The sequence below is a fragment of the Anas acuta genome, chromosome 3, assembly GCF_963932015.1.
Source record: "Anas acuta chromosome 3, bAnaAcu1.1, whole genome shotgun sequence".
Lineage (NCBI taxonomy): Eukaryota > Metazoa > Chordata > Aves > Anseriformes > Anatidae > Anas > Anas acuta.
Genome location: NC_088981.1, coordinates 34,572,224 through 34,597,509, shown reverse-complemented (window position 1 = coordinate 34,597,509; position 25,286 = coordinate 34,572,224). Strand labels below are relative to the sequence as shown.

Below are 25,286 nucleotides of genomic sequence, written 5' to 3'. Positions count from 1 at the left end.
ATGTGCAAGCATAGGATTTACTATGCATGCATATGCATATTGCTCATTCACAGGAAGTCTGGCTCTTACCAGAACCAAGAAATGTACATCTGCTTATCTGAGGGTTTTCAGCAAAACACATGGACACACCAAGCTTCAGTATCTCTACTATGTGCTGTGACACTCAGGATGACTATACCTTTAGCACCTTTAGATATTTCTCATTCTTTTTGCAATAGTTATGGTGCTGTTTAATAACTGCTGTCTCCACCTCAAATATCGGTTATCCCTTTGTTTAATATTATGAACAACATAAGTGATGTAACAATAATCTTATGTAATCTAATGGAAATGCAGGGAAGAATCTGAATTAGTAGGGGTTTCCAGACTATGACCCAGCTACATTACTATTCCACTAAATCAAGTGGTGTGTATGGAACAAATTAAACTTGAAGCTTTTTTCTTTTCTCTCTTTTTTTTTTTTTTTTTCCTTTCTTCACAATAAACTGCACTTGTATATTTGGAAACCAACAGGGAACTTTTAGCCACAATGGTTTCAGAAACCTTAATGGCTTGAGTGCAGCTGAAGTGTAGGCAACGCCTTCTGTTTCATGTGTCGTGTATTTTCAGGAGCAAATATACAGATGACTAGTTTCAAAGAAGAAACTTAAGGGAATTGAAGTGTGAGTCTGTATTTACCCAAAAGAGCTCAAAGAGACTGGGAAAAAAAAATCTCTACATTCAGGTGTGCATTGGAAGTCAATTTGCTTGAGCCAATCTTAAGCCAGTAGAACAGTAAACAATACAATGGTAAATAGAGAAGAGCATACTAATGGATCTTTTTTCTAAATTCAGTGACTAAAATAAAAATAAGAATAAACAAAATACACATGTTTTAATGCCTTCCTACACACACACATTTGTAAAACATCCAAAATGAGACAGTTCATTCCAAGGTATGCTTAGGACCACCTGGCCAAAATTTTAAAAATCTATTACATTAGTATTAAGGGTAAAGTTCTCTAAAACCCACAACATAAAGTCTTCCAGACATTAGGATATTTTCCATTTGCACATGAATTTAACTGTGCATACCCATCTTTGCTTTTGTATAAAGTACACATTGTAGTGCCTGGTGACAAACATAGGTTGACGTGACCTAGGAGAGGAATAAGAAAAAAGAACAGGAGAATTGCTTGCAAGATGATCCTGAATAGCAACTGAAGGGTAGCTCTTTTTAAAAAGCTAAAATGACAACATATGCTGCAGTTTGAAAGCACTAAAGCCTGAGTTTGCCAAAAGCTGCAAAGCTGATAAATAAAGTAATAAAAATATTAACTGGACACTGAAGTCAATTCTAAATTTGGTTACTTCAAGTGACTATAAATTTAAGCAGATAAACACAAGACTATCCAGTGAAAAAATGAAAATCTTTGTCTGCAAAAGTACAGATGGAGGGCAGGGCACAATGTTATTTGAGGCACAAGGACAATAAATCCCTAAGAGTCTGACTTCCAGGATATACTTAGGTTGAGAAATATATGAGTGCCCCAGAGAATATAAAGTTCAAGGTCACAGAGAGTTTCTTGCAAAATTTTGTGACTGTAGACAAGAATCTGTCAGTGTATTTCAAGTTGTTGCCTGCTTGCAGTAAACCATGGTGATTACACTTGGTATCTCATGCTGGAAATAATGTTTTTCATCCATGCTTTCTATAATGCTTTGAAACAGACAGATTGTTAGCAGGTGCTATCGTTTCTTTCTGATACTGTGTGATTTGGTAATGTGGAAAGTGTTGTAAAATTCACTGTTTCTTTTGCTCCAGAATTGGCCCTCTCATTCAGGGAAAAGCATTATAATTTAATATGCCTCTTACAATCTTGCTTATGGAAAAGAAAACATCTTTATGCTATGAATTGTCAACTCATGTAGGGTTCACCTTCCTCTCTGAGTAGGCAGCTGGTATCAGTTGTGTCCTGTGTCCCATTCTGCCAAATGGGTTTTATCTGAAGACAAAACGAAGGCAGTTAGCCTGAAGATAAATACATATATTGCTAGTTGTTTTGCTACCAAATGTAGCACTGTCAAAACCTCTTCCTTGCATTGTGTGACTCGGTACTGTTAATAAAATACCCCAAGCTTTGCCTCTCAGTTGTATGTGTAGTTACACTAATGTAAAGGAATACTCCTTAGGAGTACGCTGCTGACTTCTGCTAAAATAACTGTTGTACAGAATTGTAAAGAAGTATGCCAGCCGAAGCCCCTTGCATATATACAGGCAGTGTTTTCCTAAACATGTACATGATTCCTAAACATGTACATCCTCTACAACCCTGAACCTTGGTTTGAAACCTAGATAAAATGATTTGATGTTTTAATACACTTTTTCTGTTTCTGTATGGTCAGGGAGTTATACAATAAAAAGGAAACTCTTTAGAGGAAGAAAAACCTGTAGCAAAAATAAAGCAATTCTTCTTAGTCATCTATCTTCTATGTTTAAGCAAATAGTCTGCTTTATGCATTGTACTGACTACTCACTCGGTTGTCTCTCTTGTACATGTATTATTTTAAATATCTGAGCCTGCCTATTGAGTAATGCTATGATTTAGCTGTGAGATACAGAGCACAGCCTGAGCCAGTAACCTCTGCCTTAGCTTCCTAGCTTGCGCTGTAGCTGAAATTGCTGGTGGGAGGAGAGGGCTGCGAGGTGTCAGCAGCAGGAGCCCAGGTGCATAGAGAGGCCAGAGCAGGGATTCAGGAAAGTGAGGGGGACAAAAGAAGTAGTAGGGAATAAGGAAAAGGGAAAAGCAGCAGTGAACAAAAGGGTTGAAAAACACTGCACCAGACCACAGATCTCCTTTGCTTGGAACATCAGGAAAGATCCACATGTTCATTTGTATATATTACAGTAGGCAGTTTCAAAAATATTTAGTCTCTAGATCAGAATGCGCTTCAGTTCACAAGCATGTTTCTGCACTAAGCAGGCATGGCAAAAAGCGGACCTGGAGACTGCAATAGAATGGGAAAAAGCAACAAAGAACTTAAAAAGCAGTGCCCAAATAGGCACGTCCTGGGACTTGACTTACCACAAGTCTTCTTCACTTGACATTGTGATCAGATCTGTTCTGCTCTTATGACTGGAACACAGTGATGGATATATAAGTTTTAGCCCTTTGCTTGATGAAATACCAGTGCTTTCTTTTGCAGCCAGGGCCACATCAGCTTGCAGTGTATTCATCTCTTTCCATTGTGTATGTATACAAAACTTTGGGCAGCTCACCTTGTCCACAGCTGTGTTTCTTGTTTTCATCACCAACATGTTCCTAGGGGGAGCATGCATAGCTACACTCAGCATTGAGAATGGTGAGGCCTTTGCATCATAGAGGTACTTTATATGTTCATAAAAGGCCTTATTACTATTTCTGCAGATAACTTACAACCAAATAATCCCTTCTACAGTGTAATCATCAGCAACAAAATATTTCTCTTGGTGTTTTTATATATGCCACCAAATGCTGCCTAAGGCAGCCCTTTGAGATCCAGTAAAAAAATATTTTTCCAAGTACTCCATGTTACTTCTGCTCAGCCCTGCTTTCCTGGAAGCAGATGAAGACCTGCCTGCCGATGGGAAGTAGCAAATGGATTCCTTGTTTTGCTTTGCCTGTGCATGTAGCTTAGCTTTGTTTTATCTAGTGAGCTGTCTTTATCTCAGCCCATGAGTTCTTGCAATTCTACTTTTCCAATTCTCTCCACCACCACACCCAGGGAGAGTGAGCAAGCTCTCTTTTAGAGAGAGTGTTAGCTGCCTTTTGGGGTTAAACCGCAACAATGTTCAAATAAATCAGGGAGGGAAAGCCGTGCTATTACGGTCCTGCATTGCTCTGTAATGACAGAATTTGCTGCTGTTTTCAGGTAGGGTAATTCACCTTTCAAAAACAGCGTTGACATTTTAAGCTGCTTCTGTCTTCCACACTAAATTATCTCTCTTCATTATAAGGGGGTTTCACCTCCTGAACTCAGACACCCTGGCAGACTGTGTGAATAAGACAAATGCACTTCAGTGTGCCCAGGAGAGTCCCCTTCAACCAGTGCTCAAGCTCAGCCTGGCTGGCTTTGCACTGGAATGCATTAAGGATGCTCACATGGTCTGTGAGCATGGCTCATCTGGGAGGCAGTAACTCCCTAAATCATTTTGTCTTGCTCCACGAGAGCACATTTCTCTCAAGCCTGGATGTTGCATGTTCATGAAGGGCAGACCAAATGTTGGCCCTCAGGAGCTCTGCAGGGCTTGTTTTCCCTCAAACATCTTGTGTAGCTCTGTGCTTTGCTGCTTTACGCCTTCTTTCTGAGGATGACAAATCAGAAAATACCAATGCCCTGAAATCATTGATAGGTTTACTGCTTTCCTTGAAGTTTCTGGCATGATTATTAAGGCCTTCTCATCATCTGTTGTGTTGGTATTCTATATGATATAATGCCTCTTTTCTAGCATGTCTTCTGCCATGCTGTTTGTACCTCCTGACTTCGGTATTCATTTTAATGGTACAGTTAATTTTTAATCTATGAGGGTACCATCTCTACCGAAATGTCTTCTCCCTATCATTCTTTTATAATCTGCACATCCAACAAAGCCTTTAGATGTATGAAACGAGAAGTGTGCATGGACTTTGTCCATCTTGGCTGTCTGTATTAACATGCTTGACCTAAGTACTCTAAATGACATAAAACGCTTTTCGGTTTCATTTGTACTAGGCTACAGGGTGCTACAACAAAAGATTAATGGCTATAGCTGGCGTGCTGACAGGCAGAGAGGGGTCATTGCTGCCCTCTTGTTCCAGACAGATTCCATTCCTCGAAGAAAGGCTGCACTCCTTAGGCTTAATGACAGGTTGACATAGAATTTATTTTCTTGGCAGAAGTAGCGGTTGGGATGGAAACTTGCATGTATTGTACAGCAAATCTTTTGTTTCTTCATTTTTCTTCAGTTAAAAAGGTTAAACATGTTTTCTTGGGAACCTTAAACTACTCTCATTCATTCTAGAAATAGAAACTGTTGTAATACTAGTAGGTAACTATACATTTCCTTTCACTGCTGAAATAAACCCAGTTCATACAATGCACGATGGAAAGGTGGTTTTGCTGTCTCTCAGAAGTACTGTGTTGTGTTTTGCATGCTAACTAGCTCTGTTACTAGCTCTTAGATTAACTTAAGCTAAATTATCTTGGAGTATTTTATGCAGTTCTCCTTTGCCTTGAAAAATTTCTCACAGTTTCAGGCTATTTTCTGTATTCATATTTGTCTGAGTTTATTGCTTACCAAAATGACTTCATTTATTGTTTACCAAAATTACATCTTAAGTGTTTGTCTTTTACTCTTCTTTATGTTTCTGTTTTCAGGCATTAGCACAGCAACTGTTGAATCTTCCTACTTGTCTGCATAGCCAAAACTGTCAGGTTAAATGCATTCATTTAGGGTTTTATGTCAAAGCCAAACTTTTTAAACGGACTGGCAAAATCATTTTTATTCATACCTAAAATAAATATTCCAAAAAATTCAAAACAATTTAAATCACTAAAGTTATTGAGCCTTTCTTATATTAAGTAGGGTCTAAACAAAGAATTTGAAAAAAAAATACTTTCAAAAGAGAAAAACTGCTATAGACCTCTATTTCATTACCTACCTCTTAAAACCAGCTTGTATGCTAATTTAAAGTTGTTTCTTTAGAAATCAAATGGTCATTGCTTACATCAGGTCTTTTTTCCTCTAGCTGTGTCCAATCCTTCTGAAGAGCTAAATACGCTTGACCCAGTGGAAGAGAAACTTCGAACCCAAATTGAGGAAGAGAAAAAAAGGTATTACTGCCTGAAATCATCCTTCAGAAGATAAAGTATACTGATATTATATTACAGTTTTATAGACAAAGTTAACTTCAAGGTTTTCTCTGACATATTAAAAAATGTTAGCTTTGTGGTTCACAGATAATTTTTTTAATTGTGTATATGCTGTTGGTTTGTCTGTAAGACGCCACAGTAAGTGAACAGAAAACCTTTATGATAGGGCTAATGGTCAAAAATTAATAAAGATAACTTTATGTCCCCCTTGAGGATTTGTATTAAAACTTTCTTCTTTGAATCCAAATGTACTGTGAAACATTTGTAGATTCATGAATGTCTCACCTTCCTTGTCCTAAGGAGAACCATTAGTCTATACAGGACTGCCTAAGTGTAAATAATATACAGAATATGAATTAGTCAACCAATCCTTCTGTTTGCTTTAATGTAGCTGTAGCTAAGGGGATAAAAGGAAAATAGATGCAAGGATATCTGTTCTAAGTAATTTGCTATCATTTATGTTAGCTGTGACCTATGAGGAAGATTCTGGCTCTTTCATGCTACTACAAATCTTTGACTACACATTAGCTTCTGTTTGGAAGGAGAATCAAGACATAGCTTGACATATCTGAACCTGTATTTAATTGTTGATCAATACTGGTCATACTAGAACTTCAGTAATTTTTTCAATAGAATATTTTTTTTCAGGATAAATTTCATGTAACTACTATACTACTTGTACTACTATAGTGAAGCTGTCATAAAATATGAGATGCATTGGAAAATCTTTAATAACCTTTCTTCTCCTCAAATTAGTTATAAAACAATGTTCAATCGCTTGAAAGGGCTGAAGGTAGAGATTGAGCACCTACAGCTTCTCATGGAAAAAGCAAAGGTGAAGCTGCAAAAAGACTTTGAAGTCTGGTGGTCTGAAGAGTCAACAAATCTACAGGTATAAAGTCACTCTATATTTCTTATATTTTCACATAAATATAACATCTTCAATCATTTCTTAAAGAAGTAGTTAACTGACTAGATAGAAAGCAGTATGAAGGATGGGATTTGGGGCCTGATCCACCTTTGCTCATTTCAATGTAAACCAGACAAAGCTGTTTTTTATGTCTGTATGAAGCTCATACAAACAAAGCAAAACCCTTGCTTTCTGTTCTATTTTCTGTTTTGACATCCTCCCAAACAACTTGAATAAAAGCCAAGAATGGTCCCAAAAATGCCAAAGATTATGAAAGAACATAAAATAAATAGGGGACTGGAAAATAGAACTTTCTCACTCCTAGCAAAACTATGATTTCATCAGGTTTATGACGTGTATAGCAGAAAATGGCAGTCATAGATGCAATATGGACAAAACCCAACAAATGTAATTTATTATTTTTTTTTATGTGATATTTCAAAGTCTCTTGTAACCTTTCAGCTTTAAGTTCCCAGAGCACCACTCTAACTGAGCCCCACCATGACCATGATTGCCTGTTTAAGATCCCAGCAGAAACTGTGGTCTAATTTAATCAATTCTGTAAGGGATGTCATAGTAAGCAGTGTATGTGAAGTTCATAACACAGTGAGACGGCAACACAGTTTCACAAACAGGGGACAGTACAGAGGGTCTGGAGGGGGAAGAACCAAAATAACACAGCTTTCTTATGAACTCCCCATTTGACATTTTTTTTAATGACTTCCAAGCAGTGACATGGCATCTCACAGGACAGCATTGCCATGAGATGCACATCAGCCTAATGAAAAAGACTGTTAAGTGCAATCCATCCATATCACATTATTAACTGCAAGAAAATATTTACTCCTGGGTGAAAAGTTGTTATAAACAAATAAGTGTTTAGTCTTTTAGATGTCCTAGATGTTACTACTTTTAAGAAAAAAGTTCAAAATAAATACTGAACTTAATATGAGGAACTTAGTTATCCATAAAGCACCACCAAACTAGCTTAAATTCAAGCTGGCATTACAAAGTACTTTCCAAATTAAAATACCCAACTGTATCAGTGGTAAAGAGAATGTTTTAGTGACCCTCCTGTCTAAAATTTTAGATTTTGAAAATTACTGCAAGTAATAATTTGAATCCACTGGAACATAATGTCCACTGTCCTCTAACAGGGGAGGTCCGAGATTTATCTGCTCGTGATTTACCAGTAGAAAATTAAAAAACTGGGGGAAAAAATTGGATTGATATCTTGGATCTTGACCTATCTATACATCTGAGCTTGCTAAAAAAGTCAAATCAGTGAGCATGTGCTGTTACATATTAAAAACCTCTAAGCGGAGCTTAAAAATACTTGAACCAATCCTAAACACTTTTCTCTTTGTTCAGAAGTGTTTGTCCAAGTGAAGGAAATACTGTGTGATTCAGACTGTGTTTTTTGAATGAGTCATTGACCTGCCTTTTTATTGCTGAGACCTGTAGCCCAATATTAAGTGCTCTAAAATAATCCTATCCTACATAATTTTGTTTTTCAATCTAGGTCTGTCAGGAAAAAACAGAGCTGGTCAGATCACCGAATAGCACAACAGTTTATCCTCAGTTTATCAAATCTTCACAGCCTCTACCAACTAACAGGTAAATAGGTCATTTTTCTCTTCCTTACTTATTTGTAAGAAAACGTAGTTTTATTAGAACTTCAATACACCAGAATGCTTTGCAAATACCACGCTCAGAAGCTATATTTCCAGTTACAAGAAAAATGACTGTGTAAAAAATGAATTTTTATCATTCAGTTGCTTTGCAGTCATATTTAAAGTAGCATAATGTAACTGAGTCCTTTTGAGTTGTTGGTCTTGGGACCCTGTAAACCTATCACCAAGGATCCCATGACAGAGATTACTAGGAAAATAGAGATTGTTATTAGTCAGTTTTGCTGTACAAGGAGGCTATATGTCTTTTGAAAGATATACAGGAGCCTGCAAATCAAAATTAATTAATTAATTGACTTTATATATAGCCTAGATTTATTCTTAAAAAGATATCCTGGTGCCACTTATGCAGCATATTGTGTCACGATATTGCATGTGATATTGTAAAACACTAGCGCGTCCTCTGCAGTACAAAAATGTAATTATGTCTGTTGTTTCATCATCGATCGCTTCGGATTTTAAAACATCTAATTTAAATTTTCAGTAACAGATCTTGCATAGCCTTCACGCAAGGCAGAGTATGAGAAAATGCATACCAGAATATGCAGGTTTCTATGTTCATGGACAATCTCCTTCCTTTTCACTTTCTGCCTCTCTCTCCCTCCTTCTAATTATATTGTTAATCTTTCTCTGACATGTAGCTTTACCTATATTTTTATAACAATACTCTACTTAAATGATGTTTCCTGCTTTGTAGTAAACATAATATATCCTACATGCCATTAAATAATGAATACATTTTGATTTGCCTAAAATTAAAATACATTTTAATTTTTAATGTAGACTCCTGTATATCCACTGTAATTTCCCCATAATCAGTGCAGAGAGAGAATGAAACAAATAATTCTCTAAGGATGTCTAAGAAGGCATTTTCAAATGTCTCAAGCTGATGAAAACCAACTCTATTTTTTTCTGCTTTGCTTCAATTCTTATTCTGTGTTCTCTAAAGATTTAGGCACTATTTGCTTTGCAAATGGCTGACATGGTTTAAGACCAAATTTGAGCTGTTCATTTCTGGTTTTAGGCTGAAGGTTTCTAGTCCCACAGCAAAGCTGATGGAACAGAATGTGAAAGCATTTTTAGTCTAGCTCAGCACAAAGCCAGCCAAGTTAGCTCAAACAATCCATGACTGTCATTTGCACTACACTCTTTAACTTCATATTGAATTAAACTAAGGACTTCTTGCACAACCTCTTTGCCTTGTTGTTCCTGGGAACAACAACTTCTTATTGATGTACTACTGCATTGCTCAGGTCAGTGATATCTTCTGCAGTTTAAGCTAGAACTAAAAAGAGCATATGCTAATGCCTCAGGAGCTTTTCTGTGCAATGGGAGACAGCCCTCCGTGAGTGGTGGTTTCTTCTTCCCACATCCTCACTCCATCTCAGAAGTAAAATTGCATAATTGGTTCCTATATAATTTTATTTTAAACTTTTCCTTCAAATGCCTTGATCATTTGTATTTATTACTGGAAGACAGATCTCAGAAAAGGGCATCTGGTATTGGGAATAGAATGGGGGAAGATATCTCATGTCTTTAAACTGCCAAGATTATTTCAGAGTCCTGTACAGGACCACGTGGTCTCTTAGAAAAGCTCTCATGTTCTTTAAACAGTTTTTCTGTGTTTAAGTAATGGATGTGTTCAGTGATACTGACTGACTGGTCCTTACATAGGTATCACAGACCCAGAGCATTCATCTTCTTGAACTGAAATTGTAGAAGGAGTCAGGAAGTATATAGTTTTGTTTTCCCATATCTAATACCATTTCTATCAGCATTCTTGCAATGATCCTTCAAAGATAACTCATCTTTCCTTCTTACAGCTCCAGAGATCTGATCTTATTTTGTTTAAACATATTTTACACAGGTACATTTCCAATTATGATATATATGGAATTAGAAGTACTATTTCTGCTTTTTGTGAGGTAGAGCTGCAGGCTTAACATCCCACTGTGCATGAAATTTTACTTTTCCCCCTACTTGAGCCAATGACATTTTAGAGAAGCAGTTTCCAATTTCACAGGCTCTAAGAGTATAAAATAGTAAAATATTTATTTTCCAAGGTTTTCTTTGACCCTAGTTGACACAGGAACTTTACTTACCAGCTTCCCTGATTATGTAGGATGAGTCTAGGCTACAATTTCTCCTCTCTGTTACATAGTCCCAAGACATAAATGGCTCTTTGTTTCTAATTCACCTTAAATCAAATTTCTTTCTGAAATTATATTGCTATCTTCACCTAGCAGAATAACTGATCACAAAAGCAGAGACCAACATAAATTATATACAATATAATGTGTAAATAAAACCTATTTCCAAGAAGGAATTCAATTCACAGGTGTGTTAAATAGATACAAGATCTAAAACTTAGTGGGCTGCATGTCAGAAATCTAGGATTGCTGTTGACAGAATAAGTATGCAGTAAAACTGTTCAGACACACTCCTTAGTGTGAATGGATATAAATACAGACTTTAGGATTAGAAGTAATAAATTGTCTGTTTCAGCACATCAAGGATACAAGTATATGTCATAATCTTTCTTTAGATTTATGTCTGAACAAAATCTTTTGATCACCTTCTAGTGCATAATTCTTGTGGATTGTTATTGTATGGCACACCTTGGTTATGTTATTAAGCCTTGGGAAGGGAATGTGATAGCTTCAAATTATATTAAATCAATTAATAACCAAAATAACAAAGAAGGGAAGCTAGTAATCCTTATGAGGCTTAAGAAGGATACACAAATATAAAAGGCATTCAGTCCATGCCCAAACTTGTCTCTTTTTCATTTGAGGGAAAGAAAAAAAAGGGGGGGGGGGGGGAGCTGATTTGTTAAATGTCAAAATGAGTTTGTTATAAAGGAATAAAATAGTGAGCATTTCTGCCTCAGTAAGCTTTGAAAACTGTTGGATTGATCCTACTCCCACTAGAGTAAGAAGCAAAATCTCATTGATTTCAATGACCACAGTTCTGAAGTAGTGAGTAGGGTGACATCAGTGGGTTTTGGGTTGAGAAAAAAACATGTCTGCATAAGAAAGGTTGTTTATTGAACAGGTTTATCCCATTACTAAATCTGATATACATAAAATAGCTGAAACCAATAGTTTGTATATATGTATAGAAGCTAAAAGGCTCATGTTCATTAACCCGTTGAATAGATTCGACAGGTTTCCAGATTATATTTATCTTTGCATATACTTCATATGAAAGTTGTAGAAATATTAAATCTCATATTTTCTGAAAATATTACTTAAAAACGAGAATGACTGCGCAAAATGCAGAAAGAATGACCCGTCTTTATATTCCACATAGAAAAGTGTCTAACCAGCAATCCCAGAGTCACAGTACAAAGAGAAATCAAGAGGAATAAAATAATCAAGAATTTTATCCAAAAGGAACACCTCACCTTTGAACTTGAAAAAGAATAGAATCACAGAATCGTTAAGGTTGTGAAAGATGGTGACTCCACCACCTCCCCGGGCAACCCATTCCAAATATACCCTACTTGTCCATGTTATCTCTACCATCTCTTCCATAAAGCTGTTGTGTTAACTGCAACTCACACTGTATATATGTTTATGTCTCGCAGTGGCTTCCTGTCAAGTCTGCAGAAAGTCTTTGTTCGTCCTTGTACATTCCTCTAACATGTTGTCTTTTGTTTAAGAAGTTTATCAGAACCTTTTCTGTTCAAGTTACTTCTCTTGCTGAATGTTTAATTTCACTAGTGTTGAACTGTTCTTGTACTTCCCTTCAATCAAGCCAATGCTGAATACTTACTCAAATCTAAAAATTTTGGATTGTTTTCTTCTCTCAGAAGGAATCCATTCCTTTTCAATTCACAGAGATTCTAACTTCAGTCATTCCCTGTTACTGGATCTCATTTGTCCTGTTCCAGCAAACCCCATAGCATGTTCAATCTCATACTCCATGTTTCTCCAGCTTCTACGAAATCTTCATGTCACTTTAGATTCTCTTGAAGATATTTTCAGACAACTCTTCACATTCTTTGGTGACTTTTACTATCAGTTGTTTTAGTATTATTGTCCTGGACAATATACTTTAGGACTGCAAAATTTACTCCCTATATTAGTGCTGTGTGAAAAAAAATGGAAGTATTTGCATTTTTTGCAGCATTTTCTATCTTGTTTGTTTTTCATTCCTGCCAATTTTCTGCAGTGTTACATGATGATAAAATATAATGTGGGAATAACATGTTTGATTAATGACATTTCAAAGGTTTTCAAATGTTGGTAACAATTTAACTCAAACAATTTATCTAAGAATTTCCAAGTGAAGCCAAATTTGATTTTGCAACTAAATACAGAAATGCTCAGATTTTAAGCAGCTTTAATCTTGCTGAATATATTTTGTCTGCCTTTAAACAAAACATCTGTTCCCTTCACTTCCAAGGCTCAGATGGCTGGAGAACTGCAGCTGATTTGTTTTTAACAACGCAGAGGTTGCACATCTTTGAAGTTTACACTCATTCTCCAATTTATTCAGTGGTACACTGGCAAATCAAGCATTCATACAATGACACACATCATCTTTCCAGCTTCTCCACCCTGAGTGCTAGATAGAGTTGATCAGCTCAGAAGACAGCTGTCTCTGGCCCTTGGGATCCCACAGCAAGGGAGACACTACAGCAGCACTGTGTACATCTCTCCAGCTGCTGCCCCATGCCCAACCCAGACATATGCCTCCTCAACATATGACCCAAACAGAAAAAGCAAGTCACCCACTGTATGAAACTTCATCTGCTAAGATTAAAAAATAAAAAATAATAATAAAATAAAATAAAGAATTGAGAAATCTGTCAACTATCTGTAACCTCCAGAAAAAGCATGAATTTTACTGAAACCTTAAGGAAACAGGTATTTGAGACAACTTGAATTTGACTCAAGAAAAAAAAAAAAAAAAAAAAAAAAAAAAAAACAGAATGAAAAATGGAATTATACATTGTCAAAAGAACCTGAATAATGTGAGAGCTTAGGAGCCAGATATAGAGACTGCATTTCTACAGCTCATATGTCCATCTAAATCCAAAACTGTGAGCCAGGAGTGCCAAGTTACACACTACAGAAATGTTAGTTGGAAGGCACCTCTAGAGATCTCTACACCAACCTCTTGCTTGAAGGACTATCATCACAGTAAATTAGGTCACCTATGGTTTTCCCTGGCTTTGTCAAGCACCCAGACTCAAGAAGTGCTGACTGCATTTGAAAATTGAGTCACCAAACACTTCTTACTTGCAGTTTTCCTTAACACCTTCTGTTTCACCTCTTTGCCAATGCAAAATTTTCTCAGATTTAGCAGCTAGAAAAGTAGCTTTCATGGAAAGACATCAACGCCTAAGACTCCCATGATGCCCAGTCCTTCAGGCTTAATGCATTGCCCCCACCCAAACCTGTCATAATGGCTTTCCATTCAATTTGGAGCTGTATTAGCAATATTTCCCCTTTTCTGATCACTGGAAAAGCGTCTAACACTCATATAAAAGAGGAGAGTACTGACTTCTGAAAAGAGATTAGGAAGAAGTTGCACACGTTAATGAATCTGAGCATACAAACTACTGCACAATAAATTTGTCCTCTTTCATCCCCTTTTTTTTCAACCTAATTTGCAATGATATGGAAAAATTACCACAGCTTCAGAATGAAGGATGCAGATTATCCCCATACAGACCATCCCTCTAACCTAATGCTTAGAGCAATCACTATGATATGTAAGAACGGCTTTGAGTTCTGCCAAACGGAAAGACTCATTTGTTAGATTAATACTCTTACCATTAACCTCTTATGCGGAAGCAACATCTCAAGTCATTAAAAAGCTTCCTTAACTTTCAGGATAAGAGTTTGGATCCCACAGACAAATGTCTGGCTGTAACCACTGCTTAGACAGAGTAGCAGGACCATCTCTGAACACAGTAATATTAATTTCCTGGTTCTGGGCATCACCTCAATCAATCTAATTTTTTATACATATATATATATATATATATATATATTTAGTTGAGATTTTACATATCAGCTTCCTTGGGTGCCTCATTCTCCCAGAGCTCTTTAAGGCAAGTTTTGGCATATTGTCCTGGTCCAGGAGTACAACTGAAAGAAAGTGAGATCCTTAGAGGTTAAACCTTGTCAGACTTGTAGTGTCTTTTTTTTTTAATATACCATTTTAAAAAGTGATTTAACAATTTTGGAGAAGAATTTTCATTGAAACTCAATGAATTCATTGACTGAGACATGAGTTCAGACATATAAATCACTGCAACATAAAAATTACTTACATCAGCTGATGTATCACGGTATTTATAAACTTACACATTCAGTTCATGGCAAATAAAAAGCAAAGAATCACACTAAGTCACATTACACATTATATTTGTTGCAGGCAAAGAACACAATCATGGATGGTTGCTACGGTTCAAATCATAGAATCACAGAATGGTTTGGTCTGGAAGAGAACTTAAAGATCATCTACTTCCAACCCTTCTGCCATGGGCAGGGACACCTCCCAATCTAACTTGGCCTTGAACACTTCCAGGGATGAGATATCCATGGTTTCTCCTGACAACCTTTTCCAGTGCCTAACCTCCCTCAGAGTAAAAAATTTCCTCCTTATATCTAATCTAAACCTACCCTCTTTCAGTTAAAAGCCATTACTCCTTGTTCTAACTCTACAATCCCTGACAAAGATGATGTGTTAAGATTTATTAAAACATCATACACAGGTATCTCAGAGCACAGACACAGAGCCTTTATAGAAAATGGAATTTAAGCACCTAGATCACTTCATTTTTAAGAACTGCCAAATCGGTGGAAAAAAAAAAAATCAGGAAATCCTAAAGCAGAACTACAATCTGGAGTTCCCAGATATTGTTAAACCGCATAGTAGGTAGTAACATCACACATCCTTCCTAGCTCTTGTAATATGTAGGCATAATAAAGTCTGGAATGTTATTAACATTAAATATGATATTGCTTTACTTGAATTAGACTGAGTCTTGATGTTATTTAATCCACTTAGGCAGGTGCGAATGGTATGGGACTTGAGGAGTTAAAGAGAAACATTCACTAAACCTAAAGCTGTTCATTTGAAAATGACTTATACTCTTGGGCACAATATCGTCTGCAAAACTGAACCTGGCACAGTGTAATACAGTAAAATTTTAGTAATAAATTTCTTTCCTTTTTCAAGTTCTGTGCCAGAAATATCAATTCATCTGCCAACAATGAACAAACTACTGCAGAATTTGAAAAGCAAGAACTTGACAATCCTGCCATCTACTGGAAAAATCCTAAAACTGAGTAATTCCGTTTCTACTCTCATAAGATTGTCACCAGATACAACAGTGTTCACAAACACCCAGAGAGAGAAGTGTCCCTAGAAATCCCATAGCAGAAATCTTCCTTCCTAGTTGAGAGATTCCTTGATAATGGTATCTGCAGGGACAGGAATGCACAACAGCCGTTTGCAATATATTTGGCTATCATCAACAAGTCCTCACTGAGTTTTTATCCAGTATCCAGATTTCAGTAATAGTTTTGCCTGACTAAAGAAAGAATGGAAAATGAGCTAAGGCCTCACTTGGCTAATAGTCAGTTTGAGAACTAAATATACCTCTACAAACTGTATCTCCATCAGGCACATCAAAGTGCTTTACAAGCCCTGCTTAGAAAGCAAATACTAAAAGCATAATCTTTATGAATTTGTGTATCCTTCCTTAGTAGTCACATTCCATACATAAACCTAATTATCACATGGCTTCAACCAAAAGCACTCTTTCTTCCAGTAAACAAGTGTTTTATATAGACAAAAAATATAGGAAAAAAAAAAAAAAAAAGACTTCAAAAACACTAAAACACTTTTCTTTGTGGTTACTTAGCATGTACTAACATTTCCTCTACAGGGCTTATATTCTACCTTAATTTCTGCTCCCATTCTAGCTTTTCAGAGACCACAAGAGCCAGCTCTAATGAGGAGACATCTGGGAAAAACAATTCAAATAATTTTAATAGTTCAACTTCAAAAACAAGGTAAGAAGGGTTATTCAGAGGAAAATGCAAACCAGTAGTACAACACCTGGATAAGCCTCTATCCGTCTCTATAAAAACAGTCTCTTTAAACCACACACACACAAAAAGGTGGAAATAGCAGGTTTTCCTTAAACTTCCAAAACAACACAAGCTGTCCCATAGCTTTATACACGTAGGTGCATTATCAACAGGAAAGAAATGGGTTCTTTTTGGCGTGAGGTATTCATCCCCATGAGATCATAAATCCTCATGACTGTTTCTTCTCCTGCAAGAGAAAGAGACTGAAAGAGTAAATATAAACATTTGAAAGAGAGTATCACAGAATGCAAGGTCTGTGTAGAAAATTTTCATTCTCATGATTTTGTCCTTTTGACAGTTTTGTAAAATTTTAGGTAAGTTTTCCTGTGTGTCCTTAAAACATTTTGAGTTTCCCTCCTACAAATTATTCTAGTATAATAAAATTATAGCAGCAGCCTGGGTGTGTCAGGCTTGGCAAAAGTTACATGTCATGTTTTTTCAGAAGACATACCGCTTTGTGAAAATTCGCTTAGCAGTTAAGTGGAAACTACTCTCTCTCTCTTTTTTTTTTTCTTTGACAGCTGTTAGTTTTTTCTAATATGCTCATTTCCATGTTCTTTTCTCCCACCAAAACATTGTACCGAATCAGTATACTTCCAGAAATTATTTTCTCATTGTGCTCAACAGTTCTATTAATGCCCTTAGGAAAAATATGGATAAGTTACTATTTTTCCAACTGGACAAGTAAGAACAAATAACAAGGTGTGTTTTTTTTTCATTCATTTTCCAAAATAATACAAAAAAATGTGGAAGATTTCATTCCCCCCAAAATATAACATTTTAAAATTGCATTTATGCTTTAAAAAAAAAAAAAAAAAAAAAAAAAAAGTTAAAATGGAATTTAGACAGCATTTTCTCATTTTCTCAAATACATTGTATATTTTTTATTAATGTATTATTGCTCCTTTGCTGGTATTTTGAGTTCTCCTTGTACATTACATAAGAGATATTTTATTGAGCTCCTTGATTATTTCTACATTTTTTTTCCATTTTGGTTCACAAATTCAGTGACTGAGGACTTAATTAGTAGCACAAAGACAAGGATGTCAGACTTCCATTTTGTGCTAGGCACAATTACTTTTTTCTGCAATAGACAGTAAGAAACATCAGAAGTAACTATAATTAGAAAGGGATATGTGAAAATTAGAAAGGGATATGTGAAAATATTTTTTCTCCATTTAATTCCACTTGTGCTTTCATATTGTAGTTTTTATCACTATATTTCTGATTCTAACATTGATGTTTATGCAAGGCTAAAGACACCAGGCCAAATTCTTAGCTGATTAAAATAGCTCCCTTGTACTACATCATCTTATACCACCAGAGGGTCTGTTCAAAAGCAGATGTGAGATAGTGATTTAACTGCATAGATACAAGGGCTTGGTCTGGAACAGAGACTTAACAGCACAAAGAAGTTGCCTCTGTCAGCAAATGTCATAAATATCATGTGCTTGTTTACTGCCATATATGTATGAAAACTTAATTCCCTTACAGTAGGCAAAGATACTCATTATCTGTTCAAACAAATAGCTGCCTTTTTTTTTTTTTTCCTGAAACAAACAAACATATAGCATGTTGTATCATTTCTTTGGTGAACTCACTATGCAAGGCCTTTCCACTTGGTGATAAGTCTTTGACACAGCAGTAAAATATTTTTAATCCTTTGTGAGATGTTTTATAACCAATCAGCATGTAGCCCTAACAAATTAAAAAGCTATTAACTGATATTAGGAGACTACATAAGAGCGTTTAGGTGTCCTGAGCTTGATTTTACTTTGAACCATGCCTTCTCTAACCTCTATACATCTCTAGTCGGAAAACTAAGTCCTCCATGTTGAAGAAGAGAGATAAAGCAACAGAAAAATAACCTTACTCAGTTGAAACCACAAATACTCTTTCTCATTTCAGGACCTCACCAAGTTCAAATACACCTATTCCTCTAACTGGAGACAGCCAGATTGATGCTGACATCCTAGCTTTTATTAAAGCAAGACAGAACATCCTACAAAAGAAAGGTAAATCCTGCCAAAAATAATAATAATAATAATAATAATAAAATAGGAGGCCAAACAAAAATCTCCAGTAGAGCATTTTAAAGCCAAAATAGCTTTAGTCCAACATTTACACTGACACAAGTGAGAACTGATTCTGGCTTAAGTCATATTACATTACATTATCAACCATTCTAAACCCTTGAGGTTCTTCACATGTATTTATTTTAGTAGCTCAATGCTGCAACCTAAAACTATGAAGGCTGGCTGTTTTAACAAACCACCATCATGTGTGTCTGTTCTGCCAGCACAGTATATTTATTTACACTTGAAAATGCACTTGAATGTGGTTTCTCAATAATTTAAATGCCTCCAAATCTTTGTTTACTATCTGGCCTGGTTTTCAGCTCGTACTAATTTAGCTGTAATAATTAACAACAAATAAAGATTATGCAGATGATTACATTGCACCCAACTTCATCAAGCAGACTAGCCCGCTGTGTCTAACAGAGTATTAAAGGATATTTCATTATATCAAGGTCTAGTAAAATTTTCTATGGATATTTGTCATTAAATCAGTTTCTGAGAGAAATCATACGTAGGCAATAAAGTCAGCTCACTCTACAGTATGATTAGTAAAACTGGCAGGAAGCAGAAAGCACTAAATACACAATAGTGATGCTGCAAGGTAGCCTGAAAGGAATTCATTATTATAAAGAAAAGCAATCTGTGATTTTCTTTCTTTTTTTTTTTTTTTGAATGATAGTTTTTAGTTGCAGCAACCAATTAGAAGATTAAAGCAGTAGTGGCTAGTGAAGCAATAACTTTCCATCAGCACTTGAGCGCTGATGACAGCATTATTCAGCAAGCTATCAGCACCTGGCAGATGGTGTTAGCACTGTCACAAAGTGGGGTTTTGTTATCACACTGCTTATCAGGTAAAACTGTCAGGTAAACTCACAGTGGCTGAAAAAACAGCCCCCTTACACTCATCCAAAGCAAACACTTAACACACTTAGGCTTTGGGTTCCCTTTTGTCTTTATTTAGAAAAGCTGTTGTCAAGTTTCTTCTGCAAATGAAATTAAGTTGAATTTATAGGCAGCTCACCAGAAGTAGGTTAGAGATAAGTGTCTTACAACAAACATTTCAGGCCTTTAAAGCGTCCAGATCTGATCCATTTTGTATACAGCAATCTATCAAGCACATCTTGTCCTGTGATCATCTTTCTCCTAAATCATACCATAGGAACATCTCTCTCAAATGCCTTTTCCATCCTGCTTGCTTTTCAGCCACAGGCTATTACCTAGCATCATACATCATTTTCTGAAGGGACTAGGCATTATCAACATTGACAACTATCTGGCCTGAAGTCATGAATAGTATTTTTGCAGAACAAAGGAGGGTCAACACCTTTAAAATCCTTCTGAAGTTCATTTAGACAAGATGGGCTACATCCTGGCCTAAGTAGATAACAATTAATGGAGTAGCATTTGCACAGTGCTTATTCTGACAATCCTGGTAGTGCAGAGCTGAATGGCTCAACCAGTCACTAAGCAGGGGGGGGGAAGAGTAAAGAGGATTCATAAGTATGACCTGCATATTACAAACGCTTGGGAACCCGATGTGTCATAGATACGAAACAGCTCAGCAGCAAGTTCTGAGAAGGATTTGGAGTCAACCTGGCAGATTAAAGGCTTCTTTTCCTGGACTGAAAGGATGACTTCCCAGATCTGAAAGATGGAGCAGGAGCCATTGATGAAAAAGTTTGTTAATTTTGATGTAGCAAGATGAAGGGACCAGGACTGCTAAGGCAGTACTTTGCTGTTCAGCACCATGATGGAACCTGAGGATATTTATGAAGTTCTGAGGTAGCTTTTCTAACTGGGATACAAAAATGGTCTAAGTGACTGCCTCCACTACTCCCATATCTTTAATAGTGGTACATATTCCCCTTTGCCATGTACACAGCCTGGCACAATGTATGGAGTAAAGGACATGACCGGGTAGAGTCCCCAAGGTTTCAGACTGCTCACCACTTTCTCCTCTGATCTTCCATGAAGTTAAAGGGACAAAACTTTCACATGGGGTGTATATAACTACAAGACTTATTGCTTCGTCTCAAGCAAGTTTCTGAGCTTGTCTCAAATACTGCTTAACTGCCTCTTCTTGGCTATTCTTTCTGTCATCACTTCACTCTTCCTTGACCTGTTTCTAGACTCCTAGACTAAAAGGAGAAGAGAGTAACAGTAACTTCTTTAGGGTTGTGTACAACAAGAAATTTCCAATAATAGTTGCATCGAAAACAAATGAGAACTTAAGGATTGTACTTTTTTTTTTTTTCCTGGTGAGGTGGGGATGGGGACTTGGTTTTGTTTATAAAATATATATATATATATATATATATATATATATATATATATATATATATATATATATAAGATAGATAGATAGATATAAGATATATATATAAGATAAATATATATATAAGAGGTAAAGTACAGATAAGTAGGGAGGAAGGGTAGAAGAAGAGTGAATACAGTGGGGGGGGGGGGGAGGGGGGGAGTATTATTTATCTCAAACAGAACTTTTCCTCAATAAATCTCAAACATCTACAAGATAAAAAAGAAATCATTGTGCCAGAGCCACTAAGTTTAGTCAGACAGCTTTGTACAGAAGCTGTGTGCTGACTCCTAGTCCAACTCTCTGCAGCTGAGCTGTTCAATAAGAATTTCTGCATTAACATGCAAATGTATGTACTCCTTGCATGATTATTACACAGAGTGCCATGTAGGAAACAAAGTGAGAAGGCATAAGTTCAGCCAAACCAAAGTCCACTAGGTCTAAAAAATGTCAACATATTGCTTTTTCCTTTGCTCTTCCTTTATTGATCCTGACTCTTACAAACAGTTATATCAATATCTTAGAAGCAAACTGAGGGCCCCACTTTGCATTAGCTGAAAAAAGAAATAAATAAAAGAGGATAAATGTGTGCAGAAGCCAATGGAGTGGAAAATACGTTTCACAAACAGAAAGCATGGGAATGCTCAATATCCTTAGTGACAGTAATGTAAAGGAGATAATGAGAGGTCTCAGGGAAGATTAGCTCAGTTTGTAGTTTGTTACCATTTGTTTTCTAACCAGAGATGAAAGCAGGTACATTCACAGGGGCTTGCTGAGATTGACAAAGCATTGTAACAACAAAATTGGAAAGTTTTTTAGAAAGGAGTACTCTGCAAATATATGAATTTTTTTTTTTGCCTTGTTCTGTCTTGAAGTAGACGGTTTTGTTTTTTGTTGTTTGTTTTATTTTGCCTTAAAAGTTTTAAAAGTTTAAAACTTAAAAAGTTTTTAAATACCTTATTTTTCCTTTCTTTTGTTTTGCTTTTGTGAAGTTCTTTTTAAAACTGATAACACATCCTGTAATATAATCTAAAGTATTCTTTATTTCCTTTCAGGCTTGGGAAACAAATGAAGTTCTTGTTGCAGTCCACAATTTCCTTTTAGAATCTGTTAGACTTTTATTATTTACCTTCCTCTTCAGTTTAGAAACAGGTACAAATGACTACTTTGGATGTACAGATTTAACTGGTAAGAAAGTGAGTAGGAGTGACTTATATTTGACAGCAAAATCCATTTCTCAAGGGAATTATATTAGAAAATTTGCACTCAGTATCTTCAGCTTGCATTAAAATTAAGCAAAACTAAAAAAACTGATCATGAGTTTGCTGAATACTTTTGTTTATTGGGAATTTATTATCAGTTTTCTAAATACTAAAATTAACTAATATGTTAATGCTTTCTAAATGTTAAAATTATCTAATAAGAACATTACATCTTTAGTTTGGAGAACTTTTATTGTTGCTGATGGATTGATATTTTTCTCCTTTGTGTACTGGAAACTTGAGAAGAAATTCAGGTGAAATTGACCTGTTTTCTCTCTGGATTTGCATAAAGCTTTGTTACTTACATCTAGTTGGCATCTAGAGATGTCTGCAAAAATAGTAGTAACAAAATCCTACAAAATTCCTTTGGGACCTTCTTCTGATTTTAATTTTTTCCCCAATAAATAATAATTTTCACATCAGATTATTAAAATACTTATATTAAAATACTGATATTGTACTTTAATATGAAAATTCATTTTATTGGAAATAAATTCTTCATTTTAAAATTTCCAAAATGTTGTTCTTCCATTTGAATACACTAAATGTTATTCATAATATAAACCTTCTTAAAATATCTGGATTTCAGACTAAACAGTGACACTTGATGGGTTTTTAGCAAAAATGGACAAATAATTGTACATAAAAAATTGTACAAATAAATAGTTGTACAAATAAAACATAATGAGATAAGATGTGAAAATCTAAGTTCATTTATATATTGTATACAACATAACTTCACTATCAACTCAATATTACTTTATCATATAATACCTGGTCACGCAATAACTTATTTTACTCTTCAGGCCAAAACAAGTCCAAAGATGCAATGCAAAACAGAGTCAATTCTTCTGAGATATACATACTTTCAGATTGAAATTGATGTTTTTCATGCTATCAATAAGCTTACAGTCACCCATTTGGAAGGGGTTACCTCGATCATATGAAAACATAACAGTATGCTGGCTAAAGTCTCATATCAATCTTAAAGATGTATGTCCTCAAGTTGCTGACACTGAATTCACTGGCAAATTCAGTTACTAAGAAGTACACCATGAATTGAGGTGTTCAAACCTACAGAAGATATCCATCAAATTAACAACTAAGATGAAATCAATAAAGAAATGCTGAAGTTATACTTTTTTCTGCATTTCAATTTTCTGTAAAAATAAGCACAGCTACCACATAAATTGGTAAACTTTATGCAGCCTGTACGATGTACAAGGTGAGATGAAAGTCAGATCTACTGTTGCTTTGAGAAAAGAGAGAGTTGAGGATTTGATCTTCCACTTTCATATGTCTGCTTTGCTGGAGATTTTATTATACTGCCCAACTTCTGCCAGGAACTTTGTCTTTATTTTTCTTCTTCACAGGTCATTCTATTATATATACACATTCCATTATATATGTACTGAATTCATTTTCATATAGCTTCATTAAGGACCACCATCCTGCCTCCATCTAACCCAGCAAGCTAAAGAAGAACCAACCAGAGGTCCCAAACCATTGCTGGGCAAAGTATCTGTCTTTTCCTCATTTCAGTAAAATCTCCATTACAGTGAATTTATTTGGAGGTGGCCAAAAGAGTATTACTGGTACAACAGCTCATTTATTTTGACGTTGAAACATTTCCAAGAGCTTTCAGTAACTGATTAAGAGAACGATCTCAGTATTACCCTCATATGACCAATGTTACACTGCTGTTTCTTGATTATTACATATACAATCTTTTGTTCTCAGTTTGCCACACCTAACGTGTGGCAAACTGAGAACAAAATCAGCAAATTCATGCCTGATTTACAGAGAAATTGCAATGCCTGATTTTGCTCTGAGATTAAGACTATATACGTAAATATAAAATAAGAGCTTCAGCAAAAATGCATCCAAAATAGAAAACGTAATAATAGAAAATAATATAAATAAATACAAATGCAGAAACCTTTTCTTGCTTCTTTTGTATATTTCCATAGTATCCTGTGGAAAGAAAAGTTTGTTGATTCATACGTAATAGTCTTAAGAAATAAAGCATGCATTTTTTTATTAAAAAAAAAAAAAAAAAAAAAAAAACTTCTTCTACCTTCTACTCTGCAAAGGTTATCTTTTAGGTCCATAAGAAGATTCAGGTTGGAAGGGAAATCACAAGGTCTTTAATCTCATAACTTGCTAAAAGCATCATCAGCTATGACAGCAAACCAATCTCTTGAAGGCTTTGTTCATTCTGAACTTGAAAACCTCCAAGGATGGACACTGCACAACCTTTCTAAGCAATCTGTTTCAATGTTTGACCTCACCACAAAATAAATAAATAAATAATAAATAAATAAATAAAATAAAATAAATCCTTATGTCCAGGCTGAACTTGTATTATTTAAAGTAATGGCTGTTGTCTCTCTGCCTCCCATTATGCCACGCTGTGAGAAGCCTGGCTCCATCTTCTTGATGGCCTTATAGCTGTCAGAAGGCAACTGGATTCCCCTACAAGTTGTTTTGTCCTTTTCTCTTTATGAAAGAATTCATTGCTTCAAGAAAGTCACGAAGTATAGAGATTCTCATACATGGCTGATTCCTCTCTATTCACAGTGATATCTAGTTGCTGGTTGTTTAAATGTTTATATGGCAAATACAATATATTATCTCCATCCAGAGCAAATCCAACCAGTCTTGTTTTTGGAAATATCTCGGGGCAATAGTGGTACAGTGCTGGATGTCATACAGATACTTCCAGGATTAATTCATGCCAGATATTGTGGTTCATCTCATTTCTCATTTCAGGGCATTTTCAATCTTTCCATATGGTTTATTATAGGAGAAGATAGACATCCACTGACATGTCCTACAACAACATAGTTTCTGGGAGGGACAGGTTATGATGTAGATTTATAATGAAGGCTAAAGGGCCTGCTCTCATTCATGCTGAATCTGCCAGGAATATATGCCCAGCCTGGTGCCATGTTAGTGAAACCCTTGAGCTCACCAGCTTTGAGAAAATGACATAACCTTATGTTGAGTTTATTTTGCTTGGAAGATGGACACACCCAATTCA

At 35.8% G+C, this 25,286-nt stretch overlaps 1 protein-coding gene across 6 annotated transcripts in view; it reads left to right on the top strand.

Moving 5' to 3' along the window:
• The window catches only part of KIF6 (kinesin family member 6), a 175,984-nt gene extending 152,001 nt beyond the window's left edge, over positions 1–23,983 (top strand). For 3 of the 6 annotated variants that reach the window (XM_068676590.1, XM_068676587.1, XM_068676585.1), the window contains 6 exons: positions 5,748–5,832; positions 6,628–6,763; positions 8,304–8,398; positions 16,422–16,511; positions 18,498–18,604; positions 22,037–23,983. In XM_068676590.1, the coding sequence (XP_068532691.1) occupies positions 5,748–5,832; positions 6,628–6,763; positions 8,304–8,398; positions 16,422–16,511; positions 18,498–18,604; positions 22,037–22,053 (530 nt within the window). In that variant the 3' untranslated portion in view covers positions 22,054–23,983. Of the gene's footprint in view, positions 1–5,747; positions 5,833–6,627; positions 6,764–8,303; positions 8,399–12,882; positions 16,372–16,421; positions 16,512–18,497; positions 18,605–19,073; positions 19,082–22,016 lie in introns of those variants that run through there. The other 3 variants (XM_068676591.1, XM_068676586.1, XM_068676588.1) reach the window with 3 other exon arrangements.
• Positions 23,984–25,286: the final 1,303 nt, after the last annotated feature.